Source organism: Tiliqua scincoides, chromosome 2 (genome assembly GCF_035046505.1).
Source record: "Tiliqua scincoides isolate rTilSci1 chromosome 2, rTilSci1.hap2, whole genome shotgun sequence".
Classification (NCBI taxonomy): domain Eukaryota; kingdom Metazoa; phylum Chordata; class Lepidosauria; order Squamata; family Scincidae; genus Tiliqua; species Tiliqua scincoides.
This window is the reverse complement of record NC_089822.1, coordinates 203,922,868-203,949,597: the sequence shown is the minus strand read 5'-3', so window position 1 is coordinate 203,949,597 and position 26,730 is coordinate 203,922,868. Positions and strand designations below refer to the sequence as shown.

Genomic DNA, 26,730 nt, shown 5'->3' with positions numbered 1-26,730 from the left:
TCTTCTAGGGTTGTTTCACTGTCAAGCTCTTCCAACACAGGCAGGCACTCAGTGTTGTTCAGTGCTTCCTCGGTTACTGCATTTTCTCTGGAATACAGCTCAGAGTAGTGCTGCACCCAGTGTTCCATCTGCTGCGCCCGGTCCTGGATGACCTCGCCTGTGGCAGACTTCAGAGGGACAGTTTTCTTCTGTGTTGGACCTAGGGCCAGCTTGATACCGTCATACATCCCCTTGATGTTGCCCATGTCAGCTGCTATCTGTATCTGGGAACAGAGTTGGAGCCAGTAGTCATTAGCACATCTCCTGGCAGTCTGCTGGACTTTACTTTGAGCAGCTCGGAGGACCTGCAGGTTGCGCTTTGTATGCTGTTAGAGCTCTCCTCTTTTCCTCAATGAGCGTCTATCCAGAATCGCAGTGCGGATTCCAAACCAGCAGGTCCACCACCGATATGGTATTCTCCCTTAGACAGCTGCAGGAAAAATGCAGAGAACAAAGACAGCCACTCTTTATAGCCTTCATAGATCTCACAAATGCTTTCGACCTGGTCAGCAGGGATGGCCTCTTCAAGATTCTCCCCAAGATTGGATGTTCACCCAGGCTCCTCAGCATCATCAGATCCTTCCACAAGGACATGAAGGGCACTGTTGTCTTCGATGGCTCCACATCAGACCCCTTTGACATCCGAAGTGGCGTGAAGCAGGGCTGTGTTCTTGCACCAACCTTTTCTGGGATTTTCTTCACTGTCCTGCTGAAGCAGGCCTTTGGAACTGCAACACAAGGCATCTATCTCTGGACCAGATCAGACGGAAAGCTCTTCAGCCGCTCCAGACTGAGAGCAAAGTCCAGCTGAAACGTCTGTGTTAATTCCTCTTTGCCGACGATGCAGCTGTCACCGCCCACTCTGCCAAAGATCTCCAGCAGCTCATGAACTGTTTTAGCAAGGCCTGCCAAGACTTTGGACTGACAATCAGCCTGAAGAAAACACTGGTCATGGTTCAGGATGTGCTCACCTCCCTGCATTACAATCTCTGCGCATGAACTGGAAGTTGTCCATGACTTTGTGTATTTGGCTCAATGATCTCTGACACTCTTTCTCTCGATACCGAGCCAAACAGATGCATTGGCAAAGCAGCTACCACGTTTTCCAGACTCGCAAAGAGAGTCTGGTCCAACAAGAGGCTGACGGAACATATCAAGATCCAGGTCTACAGAGCTTGCGTCTTGAGTACACTTCTGTACTGCAGCGAGTCATGGGCTCTTCGCACACAACAGGAGAAGTTGAACGCTTTCCACACACGCTGCCTCCGACACATTCTCAGCATCACCTGGCAGGTCAAAGTTCCAAACAACACAGTCCTGGAACGAGGTGGAATCCCTAGCATGTATGCATTGCTGAAAAAGAGATGCCTGTGTTTGCTTGGTCATGTCGTGAGAATGGATAATGGCCAGATCCCAAAGGATGTCCTCTATGGAGAACTCGTGCAGGGAAAGCGCCCTACAGGTAGACCACAGCTGTGATACAAGGACATCTGGAAGAGGGATCTGAAGGCCTTAGGAGTGGACCTCAACAGATGGGAAACCTTGGCCTCTGAGCGTTCTGTTTGGAGGCAGGCTGTGCTGCATGGCCTTTCCCAGTTTGAAGAGACACTTTGCCAACAGACTGAGGCAAAGAGGCAAAGAAGGAAGGCCCATAGCCAGGGAGACAGACCAGGGACAGACTGCACTTGCTCCCAGTGTGGAAAGGATTGTCACTCCCGAATTGGCCTTTTCAGCCACACTAGACGCTGTTCCAGAACCACCATTCAGAGTGCGATACCATAGTCTTTCGAGACTGAAGGTTGCCAACAACAGCTCTTATGGCTTTGCTGCCTTAAACAGTATGCTAAAATCCTACCTGATCTCGCTCCATTTTCCCAATACTTTTAATATAATCAAGTTAAAGCACGTTCCATCTTCAATGATAATACAGGCATCCCCCCGTATCTGTGGGGGATGCAATTAACTTCCTGCTTCCAGTTAACGTGCTAGTCTCTTCAAGCTTTCTGGATGCTTGCAACCTGCCTGCACACACTATTAGCTTGCATGCTTATAGCAACCTGCTAAAGGAAGAAACATTTCCCAGCAGGAAGCCTCTAAAGTTTGTTAAAGGGTGCATTAAAGCGATCCGCAGATACTGGATCCGCAAATAGGGGGGGCATGCCTGTATGTTCTCTAATTCAGTGGTTCTCAAACTGGTGGGTCACGACCCACCAGTTCCTGTAAAAAGAGAGAGGGATGTTAACAGCACAAGGCAGTCCTGTCAAGCATGGCCCCCACATCCTGCTCCTCTTGGAAGCAATCCAGCTACCCATATAAGTTGCCGTGGTCTGCTGCTGAGCTCACCAGAAGGGACGAGATGAGGTAACCACAGAGCAGATACAGAAGCTAAGAGAGTGACTCAGTAAGAAGATCCCCATGAAGAAGTAGTTCTGGCCCTGGTTCCGGATTTTCCAAATCTGGGTAAGCCAAAGTACCAAAAGAGGGAAGAAGAAGAAGATGTGAGGTGGCTGGGGATGCAAAAGTGTGATGGATGGTGGAAAATTCCTGATGTCCGAATCCTTCTCCCTAAGGCTTTGCATTCTAAGGCTGCCCAAGCATTTCACCAGAGTTCACATGCTGGTCAAGAAGCTCTTGGAAGTTAAACCGCTTTGTGAACTTTTAGTTGAAAAGCGGTATATAAATACTGTTAATAATAATAATAATAATTTGAGACCTTTTGGAAAAATACTTCATTGGCAATGAACTGAGACAAGAAGCCAGTCGAGTAACCCAAGAATGTCTGCTGTGTGCTCGAAACAACCCCAGACCTGGCACCTGAGTACCACCTGCTACTCTAGAGTCAGCCCCTGGTCCTGGCTCTACAAAGCAAATAGACTTTACTGAACTACCCTCAGCCCAATGGTTCAAGTACCTGTTAGTGATGATTAATCATTTCTCTGGGTGCCCAGAATCCTTTCCTTGTAGAAACTGCACTGCCCAAACAGTGGCTAACAAGATGCTGAAAGAGATAATCCCTAGATTTTCAATTCCTCTTTAGATGGAATCTGACAGAGGCACCCATTTCATGAACAAGATCATTAAGGCTTTGGAGAAAGCACTGAACATGACCTGGAAACGTCATTCTCCCTGGAGACCACAAGGTTGTGAAACGTGTGAACCGAACATTGAAGCGACATCTGTCCAAGATCACTCAAGAAGCTCAGCTCAGATGGCCAGATGCCCTTCCCTTGGCTCTTCTCCACATGAGAGCCTTACCCCATAGCAAGAGCAAACTCAGCCCCTTTGAGATTCTTTTTAGTCGCCCCTAGCATTTACATGGCATTCCAGGACAGGGAGGAGAATACATGGTAGGAGAGGCTCATTTAAAACAGTATATGGTGTTGCTGTCTGCTATTTTGTCTTCTATTCACAAGTATCTCCAGGACACCCAACCTTGGATGCACCTGTCCATGATCTTCAGCATGGAGACTATGCCTTACTTAGCTATACCACATGTACAATCCCGTCCTACTGCAAAAAAGAAAAGGGCTAGGCAACTTCCTAACCCTAATTCTTGACACAGAAAGTATGTATTTCCTGTGTGGTGACAAAGTATATAAGGCACTTCCTCCCAGATGGTCTAGATGCTGTAGAATTACATATCTAGTTCCAGCTTTAGATGTCAAAAAGACTATTGCTTCCTTTGAGCCTTATAATGTAGGAAGCTTCGCCCATTGCCTAACCAAGAGGGTTGTTAGCTGTAAGCCCTTGGCAGTTCGAAACTCTGGCTTCCACAGTTTTACTCATGCTCTCTTTCCCACGTTAAGTGTTGTTGAGCTAGAAAAAGCAATAATCAACATCTCAGCTGAATTAGAAAAGAGTTTCAACTACACTATCCAAGCTATAACCAACATTCAAGAGGAAGTAAATTCCCTTGGAAAACTTGCCATTCAAAATAAACGTTTTCTGGACCTGTTATTCTCTCAAGAAAGAAGTGTTTGTGCGGCATTAAGAAAAAGATGCTGCTTTTACATAAATAACAGTAGCCAAGTAGAGAAAGAGCCTAAGAAAAGTCAAAGAAGCAATAAGAGTTTTCCATAAGATAACACCAATTCCATAAGATAACACCAATTAGTAGGTCTAGAATCCTACTAGATAGATACTAGATAGGGTATGGTAGGTTCACTTATAGTTATTTTAAGATTAATTGCTTGTTGCTGTTTTTATATGTGTGTACCTTTCCCCTGGGGGCTGGGGATAAGAATAGGCCCTCCGTCTGGCTGTACTTGTCGTAAGAGTCTACTAAACAGCCACCAGGTAGATGGGGCTCGTTAGCCTGGGAAGGCAGCTCATCTGAGAGAAGGAAAACTCTGATTCCAAACCTCCACTGCCTTGTGGCTACATCCAGTTATGGAAAAGGCTTCAGGAGTCAACCTCGAGGCAAAATCTGGAGCCGGAGTCCCTGAGGCAGTTCATGGCTGAACACAGTCACGTTCTGGCAACTTCTGCGACGTTGCTGGAACCAACCGTATTGGCCTCTGCCTTTCCGTTGGACCATTTCAGTGACGTGGAGAGGGGGGATTTGCTGCATGGGTAACAGCCTATCCTCCATACCTACTTTACCCAGGCTTCGTGCACTGGAGAGGACACTCTTTTCCAGAACCAGCATTCAGAGCGTGATACCATAGTCTTCCAAGACTGAAGGATGCCAACAAGAAGTACCTTTATGCCAAAATTGTATGCTGTGCCTTAACTCACCTAACCTAATGATGACTCTCACCGAGAATTACCAGTTTGCAAACTTGAACAATGAGTTAGCTAAAGATTATAAAAAAGCTCAATTGAAAACATTATTCTCAAAAGAAGGAATTGATGCCTGTGCTAAGAGTTTTACATAATCAAAGTAACGCCATCTTAACATCAGCTCATTGTCCCTGCATTTGCAAATGTTGTAGGCTAAAAGCTGCAAGCCACCACTCACCCTTTGTCCTAGAGCAGGGGTGTCCAAAGTTTTTGGCAGGGGAGCCACGTCAGCTCTCTGACAATGTGTTGGGGGGCCAGGGAAAAAAAAGAATTTACATTTAAAATTTGAATAAATTTACATAAGTTTACATAAATGAATATATTAAAGATGAACTTATATGAATGAGTGAAGGTCTTGGGATAGCTCAAGGCCTATGAAAGACCTTGCACAAAGCAAGGCTGGCCTTTTCTTTGCTGCCGCTACTGCATCACAGACGTGAAACAGCAAGCAGTGGAGTGAGCCCTCATCCCACAGCTCACGCAAGAGGTCCAACAGTTGCCCTCATGCTGACATCAGTTGCGTTGGGCCAGAGCAGGCTCCAACAAATCTCCAGAGGGCCAGAGGCTCATTGAAGACTGGGGGCTCCCTAAGGGCCACATTGAGAGGCCTCGAGGGCCGCAAGTGGCCCCAGGGCCGGGGTTTGAGCACCCCTGTCCTAGAGATCAGGAGCTAGTCTGCACAAACAATACCTCAGAGCAAGGGCAACCTGTGTTTAAATGCCTGTGGTTTCCTTAACTTTCCAGTACAGTCCAGTTTACTATGGTAAAGGGTAGAGGGGCAGGCCATGAGTAGGGGGACTGAGCAGTGAAGGTGGAAAGTTACTGGACCCTTGTCCTTGCTTTGCTTGCCGTGCCTATAAGCTAAAATGTGTATAAAAAGCTGGTTGAATCCAGTTAGCTCTCTGCACATGATCTGAGGTTATCTCCTCCGTGTGTCTTGCTTTTGTACCAGCAATAAACAGCTTTTCTCTGCTACACCTTCCCTCGGAGTATTTGTTTAGGATACTTGCATGCTGGGAATGATTCTCACGCTGCCTTTGGGTTGTTCAGAGGCAACAGTTCCCCCCCGTCCCTTTAAAGGGTGGATGAAGGGGGGAGGCAGCGATGCGGGATCGCATGCGAAGGGGGGGTTGAGGGAGGTGCTTTTACTCACGCAGGGCTGCAGGATGTTGCAGCCCTCCACAGGGCTCCCTAAGGCTTGGAACATTCAAAAAAAGCGAGCACAAAGCACTTCCAATTTCCAGGAGGTGCTTTTCGATTACTTATTCTGAACATTCCAAACCTTGGAGAGCCCTGCTGAGGGCTGTGCAGGACTCCCTGCAACGTCCTGCAGATTAGATCTCAGTGCATCTGCGCAGAGAATCGTAGAGGGGGCAGCAAGCCTCCAGAACACTCCAGGAGGCCGCAGGTTGCCTCCAGGTAGATTACAGTGTCCCTGAGTCCCTGTGGCACCTCTTAAGGGGGAATGGCCCATTTCCGGATCCCCTGGTGGGTTGTAACCCACCAGTTTGGGAACCGCTGATGTAGGATTTTCCCCCTGTTCATTGCAATATTTTTGCTGGAGTTTTGGGGGTGCACCTTAGCACTTGAATTACTTAAGCTCTGGGTGATGCAACTCGCCTTTTGTCAGGTAATGCCTGGTGGGAGGAAGTTACTCATTAAGCTGTCACATCATACTATCCTGCATTATCTGGCTCCGAAAAAATACAGTGATCAGTAGGCTATTGGAGCATCTTTGAATCCCCAAAAGTACCTGCATCGGTGATGACAAGCTAACAGAATATGAATTACCTGTAATTACAGGGTTGCATCAAACGTTTTCCAATGACAATTTGGTGGCTGAAAGGTCAAGTTGTACAAAAATTGTATTTGCCTGTCTTTCACTTGTGCTTTTTGTGTGTGCTCTTTTTTTTAATTGATCTGCAACTTGGGCAGCTTTTCAAAGAGGGCCTTTTTCTTGTATTGATCTTGGGCAATTGGGGCATCATGTAGACCAGGGGTGCTCACACTTTTTTGGCTCGAGAGCTACTTTGAAACCCAGCAAGGCCCGGAGATCTACCAGAGTTTTTTTTCACAATGTTCGCCATCATAACATATAACATTTATGTGTACAATGTATGTTGGTGTACCTTGCATAACCGCATGAGCCAATATTGCACAACACAACATAATTAACTATAAACACTTTTTGTAATTACTTGAGTTTACTTTGATGACTTGCACTGAAGTGAATCAGCCAAGGATGCATAGTCCGGACAGTAGCTGCTGACAGCCAGCCTCAAGCACACTTCCAAATGTTCATCAGTCATGGTGGAAAGGTACTTGGACTTAATGATCTTCATGTAGGAAAAGGCTGACTCACATAAATAAGTGGAGCCCTTCCTGCCTCAGGTGCTCTTATATCCCTGAGGGCCCTATTGCCTTCAAGTGGCTGCAGCTGTGCAGCACACTCTGCTGGATGCCCAGGCCTTACCCTTAAAGGGGCCACTGCTGACACCACATCTACCTCCTCACCAGATCTTCCTCGATTCCAATACAAGTGGGGGGGGAGCAGATCTCTATACAGACCAGTGCAAAAACAGGGAAAGGTGTGGGGGAGGGAAGATCTCTATATAGACATCACAGCAAGACCAGTGCAAAACCCCTTGCACACAGAACCAACAGATGGAAGTTGGGGGGGGGGGCAGATCTCCATACATACCAGTGCAAAAACAGGGGAAAGGTAAGTCAGCCCCAGTAGAGTCAACAGGGCTCACTCCCAGGGATGCGTGGATGGGAGAGAAGCCTGCCAGCAGCTCCTCTCCAGGTCTACTCACGAGTCAGCCCCAGTAGAGTCAACGGGGCTCACTCCCAGGGATGCGTGGACGGGAGAGAAGCCTGCAATCAACTCATTGTGCCTCGCGATCGACATATTGAGCACCCCTGATGTAGACAGTGTTGTGTCATCATGAAGCCAGTGGGATTTGGCTACATGATGAAGTCACAAAGTGAAAGGAGAGTAACAATTTTACCTCTTCTTGCCTTCAATCTGAATAGGTGAATGTAGCTATTTTGCAGCTTCCTCCCTTTCCAAACTGGAGTGCATTTCATTAGGGGGAAGTGCCCTTTCCATCCCCCTTTGGCAACCCAACAAAAATCAGGTCACGACCCACCGGTGGGTCCCGATCCACAGTTTGGGAACCACTGATCTAGTGTCTTTTTGGTTGGTCCCCCTCCCCAATTTAGTATAGAGGTTTGTCATATTAAATGTGAACTTTAAAAAAAATATTCTGTCTCTTTCCAAATGGAATCACTATCTCTTATTGATTAAACGTCAGCCCTGCATCAAGAGCTTCTTTGGACAGTTTGCTTGAGACTTGAGTGTACAAGGGGAAAATGAACCTAATTTTTTAATTGCACTATGGCATTTTTGCTTTATTTTTATTGGCGAGAAAAATAGGGAGAAGGCAGGCAGTTGCAGGTGATTTTGCTTTACTGTATGTTCTGTGAACTTGTCTTTTTTTCTTTTTTCCTAACCTGATGGGCTTTTCTCCTTGTAGTGCTTGTAAAAAAGAAAAAGCCTGATCTGTGGTCACCCAAAATTGACTGGCTATTTGTCACAAACAAAAGTGGCATCTGCTTACATACTCTATATTCGTTCACATAATTAACTGAGGAAGAGCCATTCTGTTTATTGTGGCCAAGCTGTTGAGTTCAGATACCTTATTTTCTTCTTGGTGCCATTTCTCCTTAAGTAGTACAACTTAGCCCAAATCTGATAAGGCCCAATGCAAAGCATTAGATCTCTGTGTGGAGCTCAGGCCCTTCTGTGTTGTGGGTCATGTAGTACTCCAGACTTTGGAGAGGTTGCCTTTGTGATGCAATTGCCTCTCCTTTCCTGGTTTGTGTGACTGGGGATAGGAACCCCTGCTGTGGGAAGGATTGGTGATAGTTGGGTTATCTTTGTGAACTGGGTACCTTGTTTCAATCTGAATGAAAGGTCAGGCTTATACACTGAGTGGCTGAGGGAGGGTCTTGCCTGCCTGTGGTCAGTCAGTGAAATAGATGCCCCTTATTTTACTCTGAGGATCCATCCTGAGTTGCTAGAAGCAATATAGTCCACTTGAAGACATTGGCTAGTTCTTCTTCTTCTTCTTATAGGCCAGTTGTAAGAGAAACAGGTTGATCTGCTGCCCAGAAACTAATTGGTTTAGATTGCCTTGAACTTTCTGAACATCAGAGAAAATAATGGTGCAGTCTGATACATGTTGTTGGCATCCTTCAGTCTCGGAAGACTATGGTATCGCGCTCTGAATGGTAGTTCTGGAACAGAGTGTCCTCTCCAGTGTGCGAAGCCTGGGTAAAGTAGGTACGGAGGATAGGCTGTTACCCATGAAGCTCTTGTATTCAGTAAGATGAATGTTTGTATTGGCAATTTTCTAAAACATTAAAACAATGTAGGTTTGGTTGCTTGTAAACATTGGTCATTGTGGAGTTCTGCGAATGCTTCAAGGGGTTTGGGATACTGCCTACAACACAACATGGCTTGAACTCAGAGTCCTGCCCAGGGTACTGGCACCACAGTAGGTCCTGTCAAATTTGGGCTAAGAAGGTGTGTTACTTAAAGAATGGCAGGGGAAGCAAAAGATTTCCAAGAGCTCAACCTTTCCTCCCCTCCCCAGTACAAACTCCTTCCTCAGTAAATGTATCTTTACTAGAAGCTCAGGCTTTGTGTTTCTCTATGTCTATAAACAGTTTTGAGTTGTGGTGTCCGCTGGTGCCACCCTATAACAAAAACATCCATGCTTGGCCTTTTGTTTGGTGTAATTAGACAAACAAACAAAGCTGCACTGTTCAGGGATTTTGTATAGATCCTACTGCCAACCCAGCTATGAGACAAAAATGTGTTTGTAGTAGCAATACGCTGATTTACATTTATGCAGCTTGGCAACAGGCAGAAGTACATAATTTGTATCTCATTCTCTCTCATTGTGCTCCCTCTCTCCCCCTACTGGCCAATAGAGTCAGCTCACCATGTGGCCATAATCTCTAGATAGCCAGCTTCTCAGGTTATGAGTGCATGACGCAAGGTTTTGGACAGGAACCATATTATAAGTAGGAAATTATGTCTGCCCTTGAATGGGGACTACTACCCTATGGCCCTTCATCTATAGTATGTAGATATGTTCTTGTCACTTGAAGTCTCCTTAATCATTTTGCTAGCAGTCTGACTTTGTGAGACAGCAGAACTGTTGTGGAAATTTACAACTTGATTAGAATGTCACAGGTGATTATTGTTATCAAAGCTGTGTGGAGCAAAATCACATGGAAGCAATTTTAGCAATTTTAGCAATTGAGAGTGTCCTCTCCAGTGTGCGAAGCCTGGGTAAAGCAGGTATGGAGGATAGGCTGTTACCCATGCAGCAAATCCCCCCTCTCCACGTCACTGAAATGGTCCAATGGAAAGGCCAATACGGTTGGTTCCAGTGGCGTCGCAGGAGTTGCCAGTACGGGACTGTGTTCAGCCATGAACTGCCTCAGGGACTCCGGCTCCTGATTTTGCCTTGAGGTTGACTCCTGAAGCCTTTTCCATAACTGGATGTAGCCACAAGGCAGTGGAGGTTTGGGATCAGAGTTTTCCTTCTCTCAGATGAGCTGTCTTCCCAGGCTGACGAGTCCCATCTACCCGGTGGCTGTTTAGTCGCCTCTTACGACAAGTACAGCCAAACTGAGGGCCTATTCTTATCCCCAGCCCCCAGGGGATAAGCTGCAGTGTTTTTGTACGTATTAATGGTTAATTTGCTTCCCTGATGTCAGCTTTGTTTAGTACTATTAAATCAGTAAAGGCACCAACTTCTTGCTGAGGTGTTGATGGAGCAAAGGTGATGACTGGTTCATAAGTAGGGAGTATTTCACACAATTGCTCAGCAGAGTGTGCTTTCCTCTCTTGGAACAAAGTTTGGAGGGTGAACTTCAGGGAGATGCTATGCAGATGAACCAAAAGGAGTAGCTACTCTGAGGTCTAATTTGTCTGGGCTTTCCTTTCCTTACAGGATGATGCACGTCAGTTGTTTGCACTCTCTTGCACTGCAGAGGAGCAGGGAGTCCTGCCAGAAGACCTTTCCAATGTGATTCGAAGGCTGTGGGCAGACAATGGAGTTCAGGCCTGTTTTAATCGTTCTCGAGAGTACCAGCTGAATGACTCTGCTGCATAGTAAGTAACATGTCGTGGAAGCCTTTGTGGTATGATGCCAAGATGATGTTGGTTTGAGTGGTCCCGCAGAACTGATCAGTTCGGGCCAAAGTGCATGCAGTGGTTGCACACTTGTGTCTTTAAATGTGTGGGTCTTCCTAAACTCAGCCTGGTGTGTGGGGGAGGGGCTTAAAGTGCAGAAGGGTAGGCAAGCAAGAAGCTGCTGAACACTTTCAGTCTACTGCTTCTGCCCCTCCCCTAGCCTCCTGAGGTCAATTTTTCTTGCAGCCAGTCTCAAATACCAGACAAGGGAGAGGAATAGCAGGTTCAGCATCTCTGCCCTTGTCTGCATGAAATTGCACCTCAGTCCCTCAGTTTACATGAACTTGGGACAGACCTCCATTTAACAATGTGAGTTTACTCCATCATGTGTGTAACCCTTGTTTGCATGTTCTAGGCAAACTGAGTGTAACGTTATCATCCTACTTTGTGCTATGCTATATAAAAATGTCTTCATAATAAACAGCCTGGGATGCTGTTGGGTATAGGAACTAGGCCACAGTTGTTGTTGTTCTTATTAACAATATTTATATACCACTTTTCAACAAAAAGCTCACAAAGCGATTTACAGAGAAAAATCAAATAACTGATTTGATTTGGTTATGACCCAAATGGTTATGGGTGTGCCTGTGAGAGAGAAGCCAGCAAGTTAATCCATCTTGTTATGTAGAAAGACCAAGAGTTGGTGAGTGATATACCTAATGCTATTAAAATGCCATATGAAGTTGGAAAATCCCCCATACCTGGGAATATTCATATCTGAAGTTCATGATTTTCCCTTTTCTCTCCCTTTTCTCGTTATGAGAGCAAAATCATAACTGCAGAATAATTATCTCTCTTCCAATAATCCTCTCTAGCAGTAGTTCCCAAACCTTTTGGCACCAAGACTCACTTTTTAAAATGACACTCTCTCAGGACCCACTTAGGTTAAGAGACTTTTAAAAAAAGAGATGTAAAAACAATATTTTTATTTGCAAATAATAAGAACATAAGAACAGCCCCACTGGATCAGGCCATAGGCCCATCTAGTCCAGCTTCCTGTATCTCACAGCGGCCCACCAAATGCCCCAGGGAGCACACCAGATAACAAGAGACCTCATCCTGGTGCCCTCCCTTGCATCTGACATAGCCCATTTCTAAAATCAGGCGGTTGCACATACACATCATGGCTTATAACCCGTGATGGATTTTTCCTCAAGAAACATATCCAATCCCCTTTTAAAGGCATCCAGGCCAGACATCATCACCACATCCTGTGGCAAGGAGTTCCACAGACCAACCACATGCTGAGTAAAGATATATTTTCTTTTGTCTGTTCTAACTCTCCCAACGCTCAATTTGAGTGGATGTCCCCTGGTTCTGGTGTTATGTGAGAGTGTAAAGAGTATCTCCCTATCCACTCTGTCCATCCCCTGCATAATTTTGTATGTCTCAAAATAACCAGAAGACGTTCAACATTTTATCTCCCTATATTTACACAAACCAGCAAACTGCAGGAGCTGAGATCTTTGAAGGGCAATTAGCAGCTATCTGATTTTTGAATAGGTTCAGGGCTTGAGGTAATTGTCTGATCTTTCCATCACCATTGTTTTCATTGGAGGCTCTGCACTGCTCTATAGCCTTTGAATAGTCTCTGGGATACTAGGACAAACTTACAGTTTCTTAGAGTGGTTCTGGAACTCTTTTTGTGGAATTCATAGCTGTTTTAGTGTGCCTTTAAAATGCTTGCTGTCTAATTTGCCTTTAGACAGGAAATTAGTTTTGTTTGTAAAAGCTGTTTTGGAGATGGTCAGGCAACCAGCCTTCACAGATGCACTTTCATGTTATAATATTTGCTGAGACATTTCCCTTGGTTAATTTCTTCACCCTTAGTTAATTTCGAGATTTTTACGTTGGCTTCCTGGCTTTTATATTCTACTGTAGGGGTGGGGGAGGGGTGGTAGTTGGCAAGAAGTTTCAGCTAGGCCTTTTGTCTCAGTTCCAGACTTTCTATAGGGATATGCAAATCAACCTAGGGAAAAGGGAAATCTTATTAACACTTCAAAGCAAAGAACTTTCCTTCTACTTTGTGGCTTGCATGGAACAAGGAGGCAGTCTGTATGAGAGTTGTACTGTGTGTGCCCAGTCCTCACACTGACATCTTTTACATCACTGATGAACTATGACAGTGATTTTTTATTTTTTATAATGCAGTCTTGATTTCTAGGAGCCTGTAACAAAGTTGGAGCTTGTCCTGATCCTGGATACCAGTACCCTATACAGAAGAGATTATACAGAGTGTACGTAAATCAATAGGACAGAATCTGGAAAATCAATTCACTTTATTTTGATGTTTGACACAGTCTTGTTTTTAACCACTCATCTGACCATCATTGGGGACTTTGGATACTAGATGAGCAGGTAGCTTATTCAGGGCTTTAAACTTTAAAAACAAAACATTTTTGCTGCACCTTGAAGCTCTGCTAATGTTCCCAGTGGCCAACTTTTCCGGTTAATGTTTTTTTCTTTAGAATATACCAAGAATTGACCCTATGGCACAATGAAACTGCTGCTGCACATAGAGATTGGTTAATTTGAAAAACATATTTTTTAAAACAGTCCTATAGCCAGCAATACAGGTAAGTCTCTTTCCCCCCCCCCCCCACCAGGCAGCAGGCAAGTAAGAATTTTTGCAGGCTGGTAGATTTTGTGAGGTTTAATGACCAGGCTGGTTAAAGCTCAATTGGAAGAACTGAGCTGCTGCAGAATGGTTTGCTCCTGTGAGGAAAAACCTGGTATACTTCATTCAGGGGCAAGACCCATCCACACAGTTTCCATTCAATTGTTGATATTGTATGTTAGACTTGGAGGCATGCTTCCTTTTTGAAGTTGTGGCTTTGGGTCTCCAGCTAACAGAGAAAAGAAATGTTCCCTTGGTAAAGCTGATTAAGTGGATAGAATTTTGGCTTGGTGTGGGCCTATTCTTGTGCAGTTTTGTTCAGGCTTAATTGCATTTTTACTGGTTTGAAATCTTTCACATCTGTAAAATGGTTTCTCAGATTTCAGTGCAACATGTCATTTTGTGATACATAAAAACCATGCACCCATGGAAATGGGGAAAATTATAGGAGAGCTATCCATGCTGCCACAACAATGTGTGTGTTTAAGAGAAGAAAATCTTATTTTGAAATGTGCATACACAACTCATTACTCTGTTACAAGGTTCTTTTGCCAATCTCATAGCTGCTGCTGCTTCCATTATTGAATTCATCTGTCACTGGCTCAATTCAGCAGCAAGCGAACACTACCTTGCAATATAATGGTATTGTCTCCAACAGACCACCAAGCTAGCTGTTGGAAATATCCATCACATAGCCTGGAAGAGTTCTGCTGTTCTGAGCGTCACGCATTGCGTAAGTGCTGTAAAATGGTCCATCTGACAAGCTGTGTAAAACAAGCCACCTCAGCTTGTAGGGAAAGTATCTGGCTTCCCCACAGTTTATTATAGGAAGGACAAGAGATATAGCTGAAATCGGTGTACTAGGTTCTTGAATAGCACTTTTAATTTCACTTGGTTCAGCTTGTGGCTCCTTAACACACACAAATCAGCTCAATTGTGACGTTTTAGACTTGTGTCTTAGACTTATGAATACTGTATTGCCTGAGCCTATTAAGGGACATGCATTGATTTTATCTGATGTTGTATGTTAAACTACAATATCAAGACAAAGAAATCTGTAACAGGATGCAGAATTTCCCTGGCCCTTCACACAGCCCTTTAGAATTTGCACTAAGCTCCCCTGGCTATTCCCCCCCCCCCATCAGCAGCCTGCAAAAACTAAATGGGTCATGCTGCTGTATAGCTGCGTGGCCCAAGATATGCCTCTTTGTTCCCAGGCTGCCTGTGCACACGTGTGGAAGCTGCTGTTACCAGTGATTTGATGCAATTGAATCCTCAATAAAAAATGAGTGGGAGGGAGGGAGGGAGAGTGACAAGAGCTATAATGATAGAGCCTTTAGTTTTGAACAGAATGTAGCAGACACAATTCCTGCTATGGAAACTGCATCTTCTGTCTCTTTACTGCTGTGTCCCTTTCTCCAGCGGGGGAGCAAGTGGCTCAAGAGATAGGAAAAGTGTCTCTTAATCCAGTGCAGTTGTACTCTATACTCTTCTCCCTGGCTGTCAGTCCTTGCGGATTCTTCTATTTGAGGGTGAAAGGAGGCAAATTACACACATTCACAGAGACAAATGTAGCTGTTTCTGAAAATCAGGACATTGGAAGGATGAGGTTTTCCACAGGGTGTGATGCCAAAAAACATGAAAATCTTACCTGGTAAATAGGCAGTTAAAGGAATTGGTTAGCACAGTGGTTCCCAAACTATGGGTTGCAACAGCACAGTCCTAGGGATCACATTGCTGCCTTTCCCCCTCCTCTGTAGCAACTTACAATGCTTCCAACTCCCTTGTAGGAGTTTGGGAAACACTGGGTTAGCACTTTGGGAGTTTTGGCGGAAGGGCAAAGTTCACTCCCTGCATAGGGAAAGTCCCAGGTTCAATTCCATGCAACACTCAAAAGAACCTGCTCAAAAAGAGCAGGGGTGAAAAATGAGCATTTGAATCTTTGATCTGCTGCATAAGAACAGCCCTGCTGGATCAGGTCATAGGCCCATCTGTTCCAGCTTCCTGTATCTCACAGTGGCCCACCAAATGCCCCAGGGAGCACACCAGATAACAAGAGACCTGCATCCTGGTGCCCTTCCTTGCATCTGACATAGCCCATTTCTAAAATCAAGAGGTTGCACATACACATCATGTCTTGTAGCCCGTAATGGATTTTTCCTCCAGAAATTTGTCCAATCCCCTTTTAAAGGCATCTAGGCCAGATGCCATCACCACATCCTGTGGCAAGGAGTTCCACAGACCAACCATACGCTGAGTAAAGAAATATTTTCTTTTGTCTGTCCTGACTCTCCCAACACTCAATTTTAGTGGATGTCCCCTGGTTCTGGTGTTTTGTGAGATTGTAAAGAGCATCTCTCTATCCACTCTATCCTTCCCGTGCAAAATTTTATGTCTCAAAATTATGTCATTTAGCATAGACAACACAATGCATATTTATTCATTCATACATACATACATACATACATATATGCATATGCTTTATCTCTTTCATGGCATTCAAAGCTGCTTCTACGCATGATAAAAAACATAACAAATTTTTAAAAATATAAATATTAAAAGACTCCTAAATCTAATGAGCACTTAAAAATCTCATTAAGAACCAGCAGCGTCCTGACTTTATATAAGATAGCTTTGTATATTCATGCATTCAAGTATGCCAGTAAATACCAGCTGTTGGGGGCAGCAGTGTATATGTAGAGGGGAACTTCCTTTCATGCTGCTGAATTTCTCTGAGGCATTTGGTTGGTGGAAAATGTGGGAAATAGGCCAGATGACCTAGACCTTTGCTCTGATATATAGCAGGGCTATTCTTATGTTCTTAAAGCTGGCAACCTTATCTGATTCTGCTCCAAGATGCTGAGATGTTTCAAATGTTAAGAGTCTATGTGACAACCTCACCTTTTGTTATGATTAGATAGGTGATGTGGATCAACATGTTTTGGGGCTGAGTGCCAGGTGAAAAGATATGAAGTGAGAAAATTTTCCTTTAGGGGCAGTACCTCGCCACTGCCCCAAACTCTTCTGTTTACCAGCATTGTGAAGTGTGTAGTGTTATAGCACCTGCCTTAAGACACAGGTATTAAGACACATGCACACCCAGGGGGCAAAGCACGTGTGCTATGAACTTGTTCAGTTCACTTGTAATGCACCAAGTAGAACTTGGTATTTAATAAGTACTAGATACACCTATATTTCAGTCTAACACAGTAATATTTACTGTGGGACTAAACATACAATAACAGAAATGGGAGATCAAGTATGAACTTCAGTAAAACAACTCATTTGCTAACTACATTAAGGAACAAGTTTAACTTCCTGAAAGGAGAGGGGAACTTGACATGCAAAAGGAAAAGAGAAGAATTTGCTGTGGACAAAGGGGCATTAGTGCCTTTAAAACTGGGAGATTGCTTGGAGGAAAGGAGGATTGGAGGGGAAACTGAAGAGGAAACAAGAGAAATAGAAGACTAAGTTACAAACAAAGGAAAAGCCAAACCAAGGTGCAGAGTTACAGCAGGGTGCTCTCTACATTAGAAAGAGGTCACAAAGAGTGACATACACCTAATTAATTCAGCCAAAAATGTGTTGTTAATAGAAAGATTAAAATTATCACTTTTCTTAGTGGTTATAAAAGTCCTTCTGAGAATAGGGATTGTATTGGAGAGGTGATCTGTGCTCCAGTTCTGGCAAAGATTCATTAAAAAAATTTATACCCTACCTTCCTTTGCCAAGGCAAATGCCCAAGATGGGTAAAGAATGCCTAAAGGGAGTCTGGAGGGCCATTGTTAAGATGCATGTGGGAGGAAACAGGGATTTCATAATTTGAAGGCTCCCATGTGCACTTCAGGGAATGGCTTGCAAATGGCTCCGATTAAGAGTTTTTGGTACTGTCCCTTTTATGGAAATTATTTTTGCTTTTTACTTTTTTTACCTGAGAAATGACAGAGCAGCAGTATGCCTGTTAAGCTAATCAGATCAGCTGAAACTGGAAAACTGCCTGAACTGAAGTACTGTATCTATGGACTCAAACTAGAGTTTGTGATCAGCAGGCCTGTACGTGAACAGGAAATGTCAGACAAGGAGCTGGGGCTGATAAACAGTGCTAGGGAAACAGCATGGCTCTGTCTAACATCACAGCTCAGGCTGCAGTGCTGGCAATACAGGAGACAAAACAAATGGAGACAAATAAATAGGTAAAGCTAAATGGAGCTCATCTGCAGATTATCCCTAGTAACAGGCAATCTCTGAACCCATGGTGCCTGATCACATTGATAGCTCTGGTGATATTAATAAAACAGGCAAATAATTCCCTTTGTTGCTTGGTTTTCATCTGTTTACTTGTATGAAAGTTGTTGTATATCAAACAAAGGACAGTGTTAACATCAACCCAGAGGAGCTGTAAATGGTAGCAGTTTTCTGTGGGGAGACCACTGGGAATCATGATCAACATTGTTAATTTTGTTCTGTTGCTTTATGGATGGAAATTGAGTGCTGGGTGCTAGGAGATATAGTGTTTCTGGAAAATTAAACTTCTTAATCAAGATAAGATGCACTGTTTTTGATGTAGGCTTTTGCAATCTGCATCCTATTCCTGGGGCTACCTTGGTAGATTGATGCATTCATTCAAATTATCCTGGTCTCTTTATTTTGAAATAAATTGACTATAGCTTGCTTCCAACCTCAGTGCATAGCAGAGTGAGAATATATCATATTTTGCCTGGCGTTATATAGCATGTCTATTGTGCCAACTGATCAGCAGCTTTCATTTTGTTTGTCTTCCCAACAGCCCCTATGAAGCAGGCAACAGAGTCCCATTTTAAAGATAGAGAGTTAAAGGTGGCAACTTACCTGGTAGTTGACTTGTCTAATCTCCTGAACCATATTGACTTTCACTTCTATAGAATGAATAAACAATGCATCTGAAGTACGCCACTTCCATCACCCTTGGGTTTGAATTTTGGCTGAGAAATTGAGATACTATTGCCTTGTATGGGGAGAATTCTATAATCAAAAAGATAAAGATAAGGGACTTAAAAGGGCCTTTTAAAGATAAGGTACTCCTGTCCAAAAGAAGTTTCCTAGGAGAAGGGAGTGACTGGCTAAGGGCATGGGGAGGGGTAGCTATAAAGCAGAGCCAACAGTGTTGGACTGGTGGAGGGGATTGTCTTCCATGCTGCTCTTAGTGCTACTGCCAGTCTGAAGGGAGGAGAGCAGAGCACCCTTGTGCTACGTCGGTGCTCATTTGCCTGACAAAGAATGTTCATGGCTAACATGAATGTCAGGCTTTTATGATCATGGACATGCACATGCCTGCTGCTGGGAATGGCCACTTGGCAATTTAAAATTGGCAGTTTGTTCTCGAGATTGAAAATGTTATCCTAGCTTTATTAAGTTTGCCGATATCGGGAGATACTATTTTTTTTTCCTATTCCGAATGCACATACATTTCCTCCTTTTGGACTGGCTTTGCTTTTTGTTTTAACTTCTCCCTAAATATTATGACACTGGGAAACCACTTCTCCTCTCTCCCCGCCCCATTGCATGCGAGGTCCTGGAGACGAGTTTTATAGTCATAATTGGCTGCTTTCCTCAAGGTGGTGCTTGAGTTTTCTTTCAGTAACTTGTCTCTTCACTTCTAAGAGGTGCGACCTGAAAGGATTATTACTGTCGCCCTGCGAAATGTTCCCCTGTGTTCTCTAAGCACTTTCAAACCACTGAGTATGCTGTAGTGGCACTGAAAGGAGAGGCCAATGCTGATGTAATCTGTCCTGTTAAGGTGCACAGGGCACTTTCTGTGGTTAATCATGGGGGAGTTTGACCCTTCCCCAAATTCCCATGGCACACCTGCAGACCATGCACGACACACCAATGTGTCATGTGCCTCTAGGGCTGTAGTTCTCAAACTCTCTGGGAATTTGAGGCCTGTTCTAAGTTCTTTCAGGGGAGGCAGTGATGCGATCGCCAGAATCACGTCACTGTCGAGGGGCGCAGGGGCTTGCTTAGGCTTACAGAGGCTGGAGCAGGCTCCCGGGGATGCAGGGAGCCCCGTGCCAGCCTCTGCAGAGCCTCCTGAAGTGTGCAAATTGTCAAAACAAAAACTGGAAGTAGGTTGCAATAGTTATTTTAAGTGTCTGTGGGCTTCAAGGATCCCTGTGGGGACTGGCTTAGAGCTCCCTGCACCCCCAGGAGCCTGCTCCAGCCTCTGGTAAGTGGAAGCAAGCCCCGGCACCCTCAACAGCGACATGATTCTGGTGATCTCATCGCTGCCTTCCCCCCTCCCCACCCCTTAAGGGTGCAGAGGCCATGCTTCTCTGGCTGGGGCGTTGCAATCCCCGAGTTTGAAAACCACTGCTCTAGGGCCTCTGAGTTTGAGAATCACTGCATACGTATTTTATTCTCCTTTCTAACTCTTTGAAGGCAAACATTTAGCGACACCTGGTTGGGGAGGGGAAGCTGAGCAACTCTTGCTATTAGTGTATGTTACGCTAAACTTTGTGTTGCAAGATGAGGTAATCAAAGAAATTGATTTCTTGGCTAAATTGAAGTCCCCTGCCTAAGAAATGTGGGGAACATAAGAGATGTGCATAATTCACCTAAAACCTATGTAGTCTTGAGAAAAAGTCAAAAGAAGTTGTATTCTTTGAAAGCATTGTTTTATTTGTCACTGTCTAGTAGTTAATGAATGCTGCAGAGACTGGTGGTGTTCTTTCTCATGTTGCCTTGCAGAGCGAAGACTATCATGCCATCTTGGGCAAACTGGGGGTGGAGTGGAAAGATGGGATAGAAATCTTTTAACTCGTTGCAGGCTCTTGAGGTCAAGACTGGCTCAGTTATGCATTTTGTAAACTTGTGTATTTCAAAATCACCACATTAGATTTCTTGTTGGCTATTTGTTCAGTGCATATGACTTCTAATTAGATATATTCATGTGGATTACCGGTCCTGTTGTATTAGTAGCTAATACATTCAGAAACAGTGCAGTTTGGATAGATGCAAATCTTCTTTTCATAGTGACAAATTCCAGAAAAGGTAGCTCTCTTAGTTTACTGCAAAAGAACCCAGAAATCCTGCTGTACTTTTAAGGTTTTATGGCATGATCCTCTATAAAGGCTAAAGACTGGGAATGTTGATAGATTTTCTTGACAGAAGTAGAGAAGCAGATTTTTCATATACCTGACGACTTGGAACCACTCAAACAAGAAAACAAACTTGCTTACCTATAACTACTGTTCTTCAGAAGTTACCTTTCCAGAGTCCTACAGCTCTTGACCACTTCCTCATTCACAACCCAAGTGCGCTTTTCACCTTAGTGCCTGGGGTTGAACTGAGGTCTTCACCTGATTTGGATTGCTGGTATAGGAAGGCACCTTTAACTCTGGACCATTTTCAGAATGTTGTGCTAAGCCTGGCTGATCAGCACACACCTTTGTCTTATGTGCTGCTGTTGGAGAGCAGCAATTTTGAGTATCCCTCTGTTGTTCTCTTCCTTTGTATTTTAAAAGAAAATCTAACTTGGGAAAAGGAGGGAACCTCTGCAAAATACCAAAATAAACACTTTCTCCATATTTTCTCTCATTAAATCCCATTTTGGAATCTCTTTGGTACAACTTCCCCAACGCACTTGACTGTATGAGCAGAGACTTTGCCTTATAATAACTGGTCTGAAGTAGCCACCCCCTCAGTTCCTGTTGTTCTGCCTGTGAATAATATTTCATGTTCCTTGTTTAGCTGGTTGACAGTCTAATACAGTGATACTGCCCTTGAAATTGCTAGTGAGGATTTTGAGTAGGCATTTCCACAGCTACTTGTCTTTCCATTTTAGAATAGGAGTAGAAAGGAATCTTTTTTTGGTGTCCTTTTGGAAAGAACTTGGATGAACTTGCTCTGTCCAATTAAAGGCCAGCCAGCTGGGAGAGCTGCTTTGAGCCTAGGGCTGCTGGTAGAAAGGGTAGACTATTTTTTGTGTTGATAGTCCATCAGTGTGTGTGGTACTTTGCAGAGTACAAGTGGACAAGTCCCTGCCCAAAGGGCTTACCAGCTATCATACAGGGAAGAAGCAGAAGAAAAGGGAGGGATGTGAAGGGCGGCTCAACAGTATGCCTAGGTTGCTTCTCTGGCACATTAAACTACCTTCCTACAAGATTTTTGTTTTACTGGTGTACCAAAAACACTTGCATTGGCAGTCTTGAAGATCCATGCATGTATAAACAGCCGCTTTGCCCTTTCTGCCCTTCCTTCCATGTATGGCAACTGGGAAATGATTGGGCTTTAGATATTTGAAGGGTGCTCACATAGCCACCTTCAATCTTCTCCAGGGTAAACCCACCCAGTTTCTTCCACCTTTCATCACAGGATGTGTATCTCAGTCCCCTGACTAACTTTGCTACTCTCCTTTAAACACATTCCAATTTATCTACATCCTTCTTAAAGTGTTTGTTTAAGGATTTATATACTGCCTTTCTCAAAGACTCATGAACTAGAGTCATGTAGAATCAAGGTAGTTTTCATAGGCAGGCTGACCATAAACCCAATTTTTTAAAGTGGGATTTTTACAAGTTTTACTCTGACAGAAACTCATAGAATCCTCCATTTCTCCAGAAGTTTCTCTTCATGGTGCATTCGTTGTCCTGGCTACCCAGGACACAGTGCTGGAGATAAGACCTTACTTTATGGATCGATTGGGTAACTAAAGCAAATTGTCAGATCAATCTCTTTCCACTAATCTGGCATTATGTGCTTGACAATTTACAATACAGATACACTGCTCATTTACCATCTTTTCTGAAGACCCGTAATTTTAAAATGGAAACCAAAAGAAAAATGAGTGTTGGTATGAAACTCTGTGGGTTGAAAAACCGTTTGGATTATCTTTTATAGAAAGAAGAAATAGAGTAAGAAAGAAGAAAAAAAAATACTATTTAGGATATTTTAATAGATATATACCACATGGAGGGTGTTCACAATCTGCCACTTATCCTTGATTTTATCTCTTTGTTTAATTGTGTGGTCTACTGCCTGAAAGTACTTGCTGTAAAGGTTCATGCAGGAAAATCAAACAAAAGGGCACTTTTCAGGCTACAAATCACTTGTCTTTTTGCTAGGGGCAGGTCTATTAGGGGACGTTCTTTTCATTTATTATTCTGTTGATTTTCAAGAGTTCCTTTTGGTCCTTGTCAGTTGAAGGACCAGATACAGATACTGCGTAGTCTAATTATAAAAGTTCCCATGATTCTTGTTTCAGTTCTCCAGGTTCCCTTTTGCTCTTCCATATAAGTAAGGAAGTGACATGTACAGTAGTTTCTCCTCCTGCTGCTACCCTTTTTGTAATAAATGCATTGGAGTTACAAACTGTGCAAGCCTTGTTTAAGATTTAGCCAATAGGTCTTGAGCATATTTTGTGATGGTGTGATCAGAACTATAATCAGTTGGGTATCTCAGAATATTGTAATTGTAGTAGTTTCCTGGAAGAACTTTATTGTGGCAATGAGTGTCTGCTGTTGCTTTTTATATTCTGACTACATTATTTTGCCTGCCTTTATACATTTGGGGGAAGAGGCTCTAGGAATTCAATGGTTTGGGCAGCTTTATCAAAGCACTGAAATCTTTTTTTAAGCTTTCTGCACACATTACCCAGACAGTTTGAATGTGTGGGCAAGTCCAGGAAATGTGCCAACACATGTTGATCCTCTTTCCAGTTTGCTTCCTCACTTAACAAAGTCATTGTAACATAAAGCTTGAGAAAGGACACTTATTCTTGTTTCTGCATTCTGCCCAAGCTCACATATCACATGTGTGCCTTCTTTGGGCCTTTCCAGCCACAGCCATTACTCGGAGACTGAGGTGGATTCAAAAGGTTAGGTACAAATCTCCTCTGTTGACATGTAGCTTGGCCTTTAGCTGCAGTGAACTCAGTTTCCCAAGTTTTTATGGTTGCTTGGAAACTGTAACGCATTGCAGTTGTAAAGGTTGGAAGCATTGTGCAAAGACTGGGATCACATGTCACCTAGTGTCCTTGAAAGTACTGGTGATCAGCAATATTCCCCAGTGACTGTGCCATTTTTGAAATTTCTGTCTGTAAGTAGGCATAGTACTCCTCCTTTACTGTGGCTCCTGTAGTTGTTTGGGACTATAGATGTCATAATTTCAGAATGTTCTCTTTTATCACGTAGTACTAAATACTAATTTTTGTCATATTTTTATACCACCCTTCCTCCAAGGAACTCAGGGTGGTATGCATAGTTCCTCTCTTTCTTTTGTCCTTATAGCACCCCTGTGAGGTAGGTGAGTCTAAGGACTAGTCCAAAATCATCCTTGCCTGAACAGGGATTTGAACCTGGGTCTTCGAGACCTAACTCCCAGACCGCTAAACCATCCTGGCTGTCATATACTATATTACTTTACTGTAATATTAACCCTTTCCTTACATGTAGCCGTTGGAAAACTGTGGTTATGATGCTAATCACTAGGGAGTATCATTGAACTTAGTGAGATGTATTCAAGCAAGTATGTCTAGAATTATTATTATACTTTATTATTATTATTATACTTTATTTTTACCCCGCCTTTCTCCCTGAAGGGACTCAATTTGCACAGTAATTTGCACAGTAAGCTTGTTAGTTGCCTGTTATCACCCTGAAAATCTTGCGTAGTTGAACCTTCCTCATCTTACTCAGCCACAATAACTTGAGTCCATCTAACTTTCTTCCTTAGCAGTGAAAACATGCTTAGTTGGAACTGTTCTGTGCTGAGAAACTAATCTGTCTTATTACTGTTTTCTTGATAGCCAGTGTTTGATATGAATTATATGACTAAAAGGCCCAAATAATTTAATAAAAATAGCTGCAAAACTTTAAAAATTAACTCAGGGTTTTAACTTTGTTTTGAGAAGCGTTGGAGGAACAGAAGGGTTCTTGCAATGGAGCTGAGCTCGTAGAATGCCTAAGAACGTTAACATATTGGCTGTGACATTTTAGTATTTTTACATACCCTCTCTTGTGCCCTTAATAACAGCCTAAGATAACTAAAGTTAACAGGTAGCTTTTCATGAAGATTACGATGGACAGAAAAGGCTCTTTTTTCCTAAATATTCGTGTTGGGCACCTGTTTTAAGACACAAGAGCAGACGGAGTTTACACATTTCACTTCATTTTAAAATTTGATCATCTAGCTTATGTTACCAAACTATTGCAAACCATCCAAGTTCATGGCTGATGATTTGACTCTTCGACTTCTTTGTTTGTTAGGCACTCTCCTCAGCAGGTCTTGTTGAATTTTGAGATTGGATTATTTGATGCTTTAATAGCTGCCATGGATTTCAAAAGACAAAAATCTATAAATATTGACTGTGATAAAGGCAGAGATGATCCTTCAACATTTTGAATGATGAACCATACCAATTGGTTATCTGATAATCTACAGTTTTGAGGACTTGTTTGAACATTACTGTACTTTGTAGAGCAGTGACGATGGCAGCTGTATTTTTAGTATATTCACCATAAAGTGGTCAGTTCAGGGCAATGTGTGTGTCAAGTAAGCTTTCCTTGAGACAAATAGGAGGTCTCTGCCTTTTCCTTTGTTTTTTGCATACATGACTCAGAGATTCTCCCATAGTTTATGGCAGGAAACTTGTGGTTCTGTGCAATTATATTTTCCTGGTTGGAGTTGCAATTGGTGTGGAGTGTAGGGGTGGGGAAGAAGTCCAACAGCATGGTGTGAAGTTGTAATTGCAGCTGGTTTCATCCAAAGGAAGTGAAAAGGCCTATGCTTCCTGATGTGACATTTTCTCATGGCTTATGTGTTGCTTGCCATTCTCCTTTCCCCTCCTTTTCCCATTGAAATTCATTGTTAGAAAGGCACATGTGAACTATTTCTTGAACCTCCCTCCTGGGTGAAAAGTGTGCCCCCCCCCATTTTTCCAAGCCCTGGGCAGAGCTGTGTACCTTCTTGTTGTTGTATGTTTGATTGGGAAAGAAAGGAAGAGAGAAGCCCAACTTCAAGAAAGCATGCATATGTGCCTTGTTGTAAGAGGGCACTCAAAAGGAGAGAACCTGTGTCTGTATCCCTGCCATCTTGAGTGCTGCTGGGAAGGAGGAAAGGCAGGGCTCTTCACTACACAGATATGTGTATAAGGGAAATGATGCATTTCCTGTCACTACCTTTGTTTAGCAGTAATTTGTAATGACATGAATTTAAAATTGCAGCAGGGGAAAATTAGAGGCTATGCACACTAAAGGGAAATTTTTATCCCCTCCCCCAATTAAAAAAAAATCCATGCGTCAGTAGGACCACAGCTTAATAGCAGAGACTTGGCTTGGGCTTTCCTTGTTGTGCAGAAATAGCAGGGATGGAAAAATCCAGCACAGTGTTAGTCGAGTCTAGGGTCACCACCCCCCTGCAAAAATGAGTCATAAAATGGGCACATGCCAAGTCGCTCTTTCGCGACTCTAAATGTCTCGAGTTGAGTTGCCCCATTTAAAAACCCAGACATAGAAGAAATGGGGCTGCTGTCAAGAGGTGTGCATGTGTTGGAGTTCTCTTTAAACTCTCCCCTGCTGTCCCCGCCCATCTTTAAACAAGGGGGCGGGGGTGGGAGGGACTGCAAGAGTGCAGGGACAAAAGCGGCAAGAGGGAGGGGGGTCATGTGCAGCAGCTGCAAGGCTTACCAGAATGACCTGATCCTTGGCAGCTCTACTTAGAAATAGTCGCACTGTAGCCGGTCATTCAATGAGGGTTCTTCCTGCCAAGTAACAATGGAGCTGTGCAGTGGAAAGGTGATCGCTATGAACTGCCTCCCCACTGTCCTGCCTCCTCCCCCTTCCCCCTCTTCTCCAGTCAGTTGTAAGGCAAGCACCCCTTTGGACTCCTCCTCCTGCCCTACTTCAGCCAAAGAAAATATTGAACCTCCCATCCTGCGTCCAATGATCATCTGTTCTTTCAGTGATGGGCAAAAGACCTTTCTCCTACCTCCCTCCCCCTCCCTGGGCTTCTTCAGTTAATCATAAGGCAAGAACTCCCTTGG

At 43.6% G+C, this 26,730-nt stretch overlaps 1 protein-coding gene across 1 annotated transcript in view; it reads left to right on the top strand.

Annotated features, from left to right (window-relative positions):
* Positions 1 to 26,730, top strand: part of GNAI2 (G protein subunit alpha i2) — a 158,772-nt gene that overhangs the window by 100,029 nt on the left and 32,013 nt on the right. Inside the window, exon 4 of the mRNA XM_066613513.1 lies at positions 10,854 to 11,014. Within this exon, the coding sequence (XP_066469610.1) occupies positions 10,854 to 11,014 (161 nt within the window). The remainder of the gene's footprint in view (positions 1 to 10,853; positions 11,015 to 26,730) is intronic.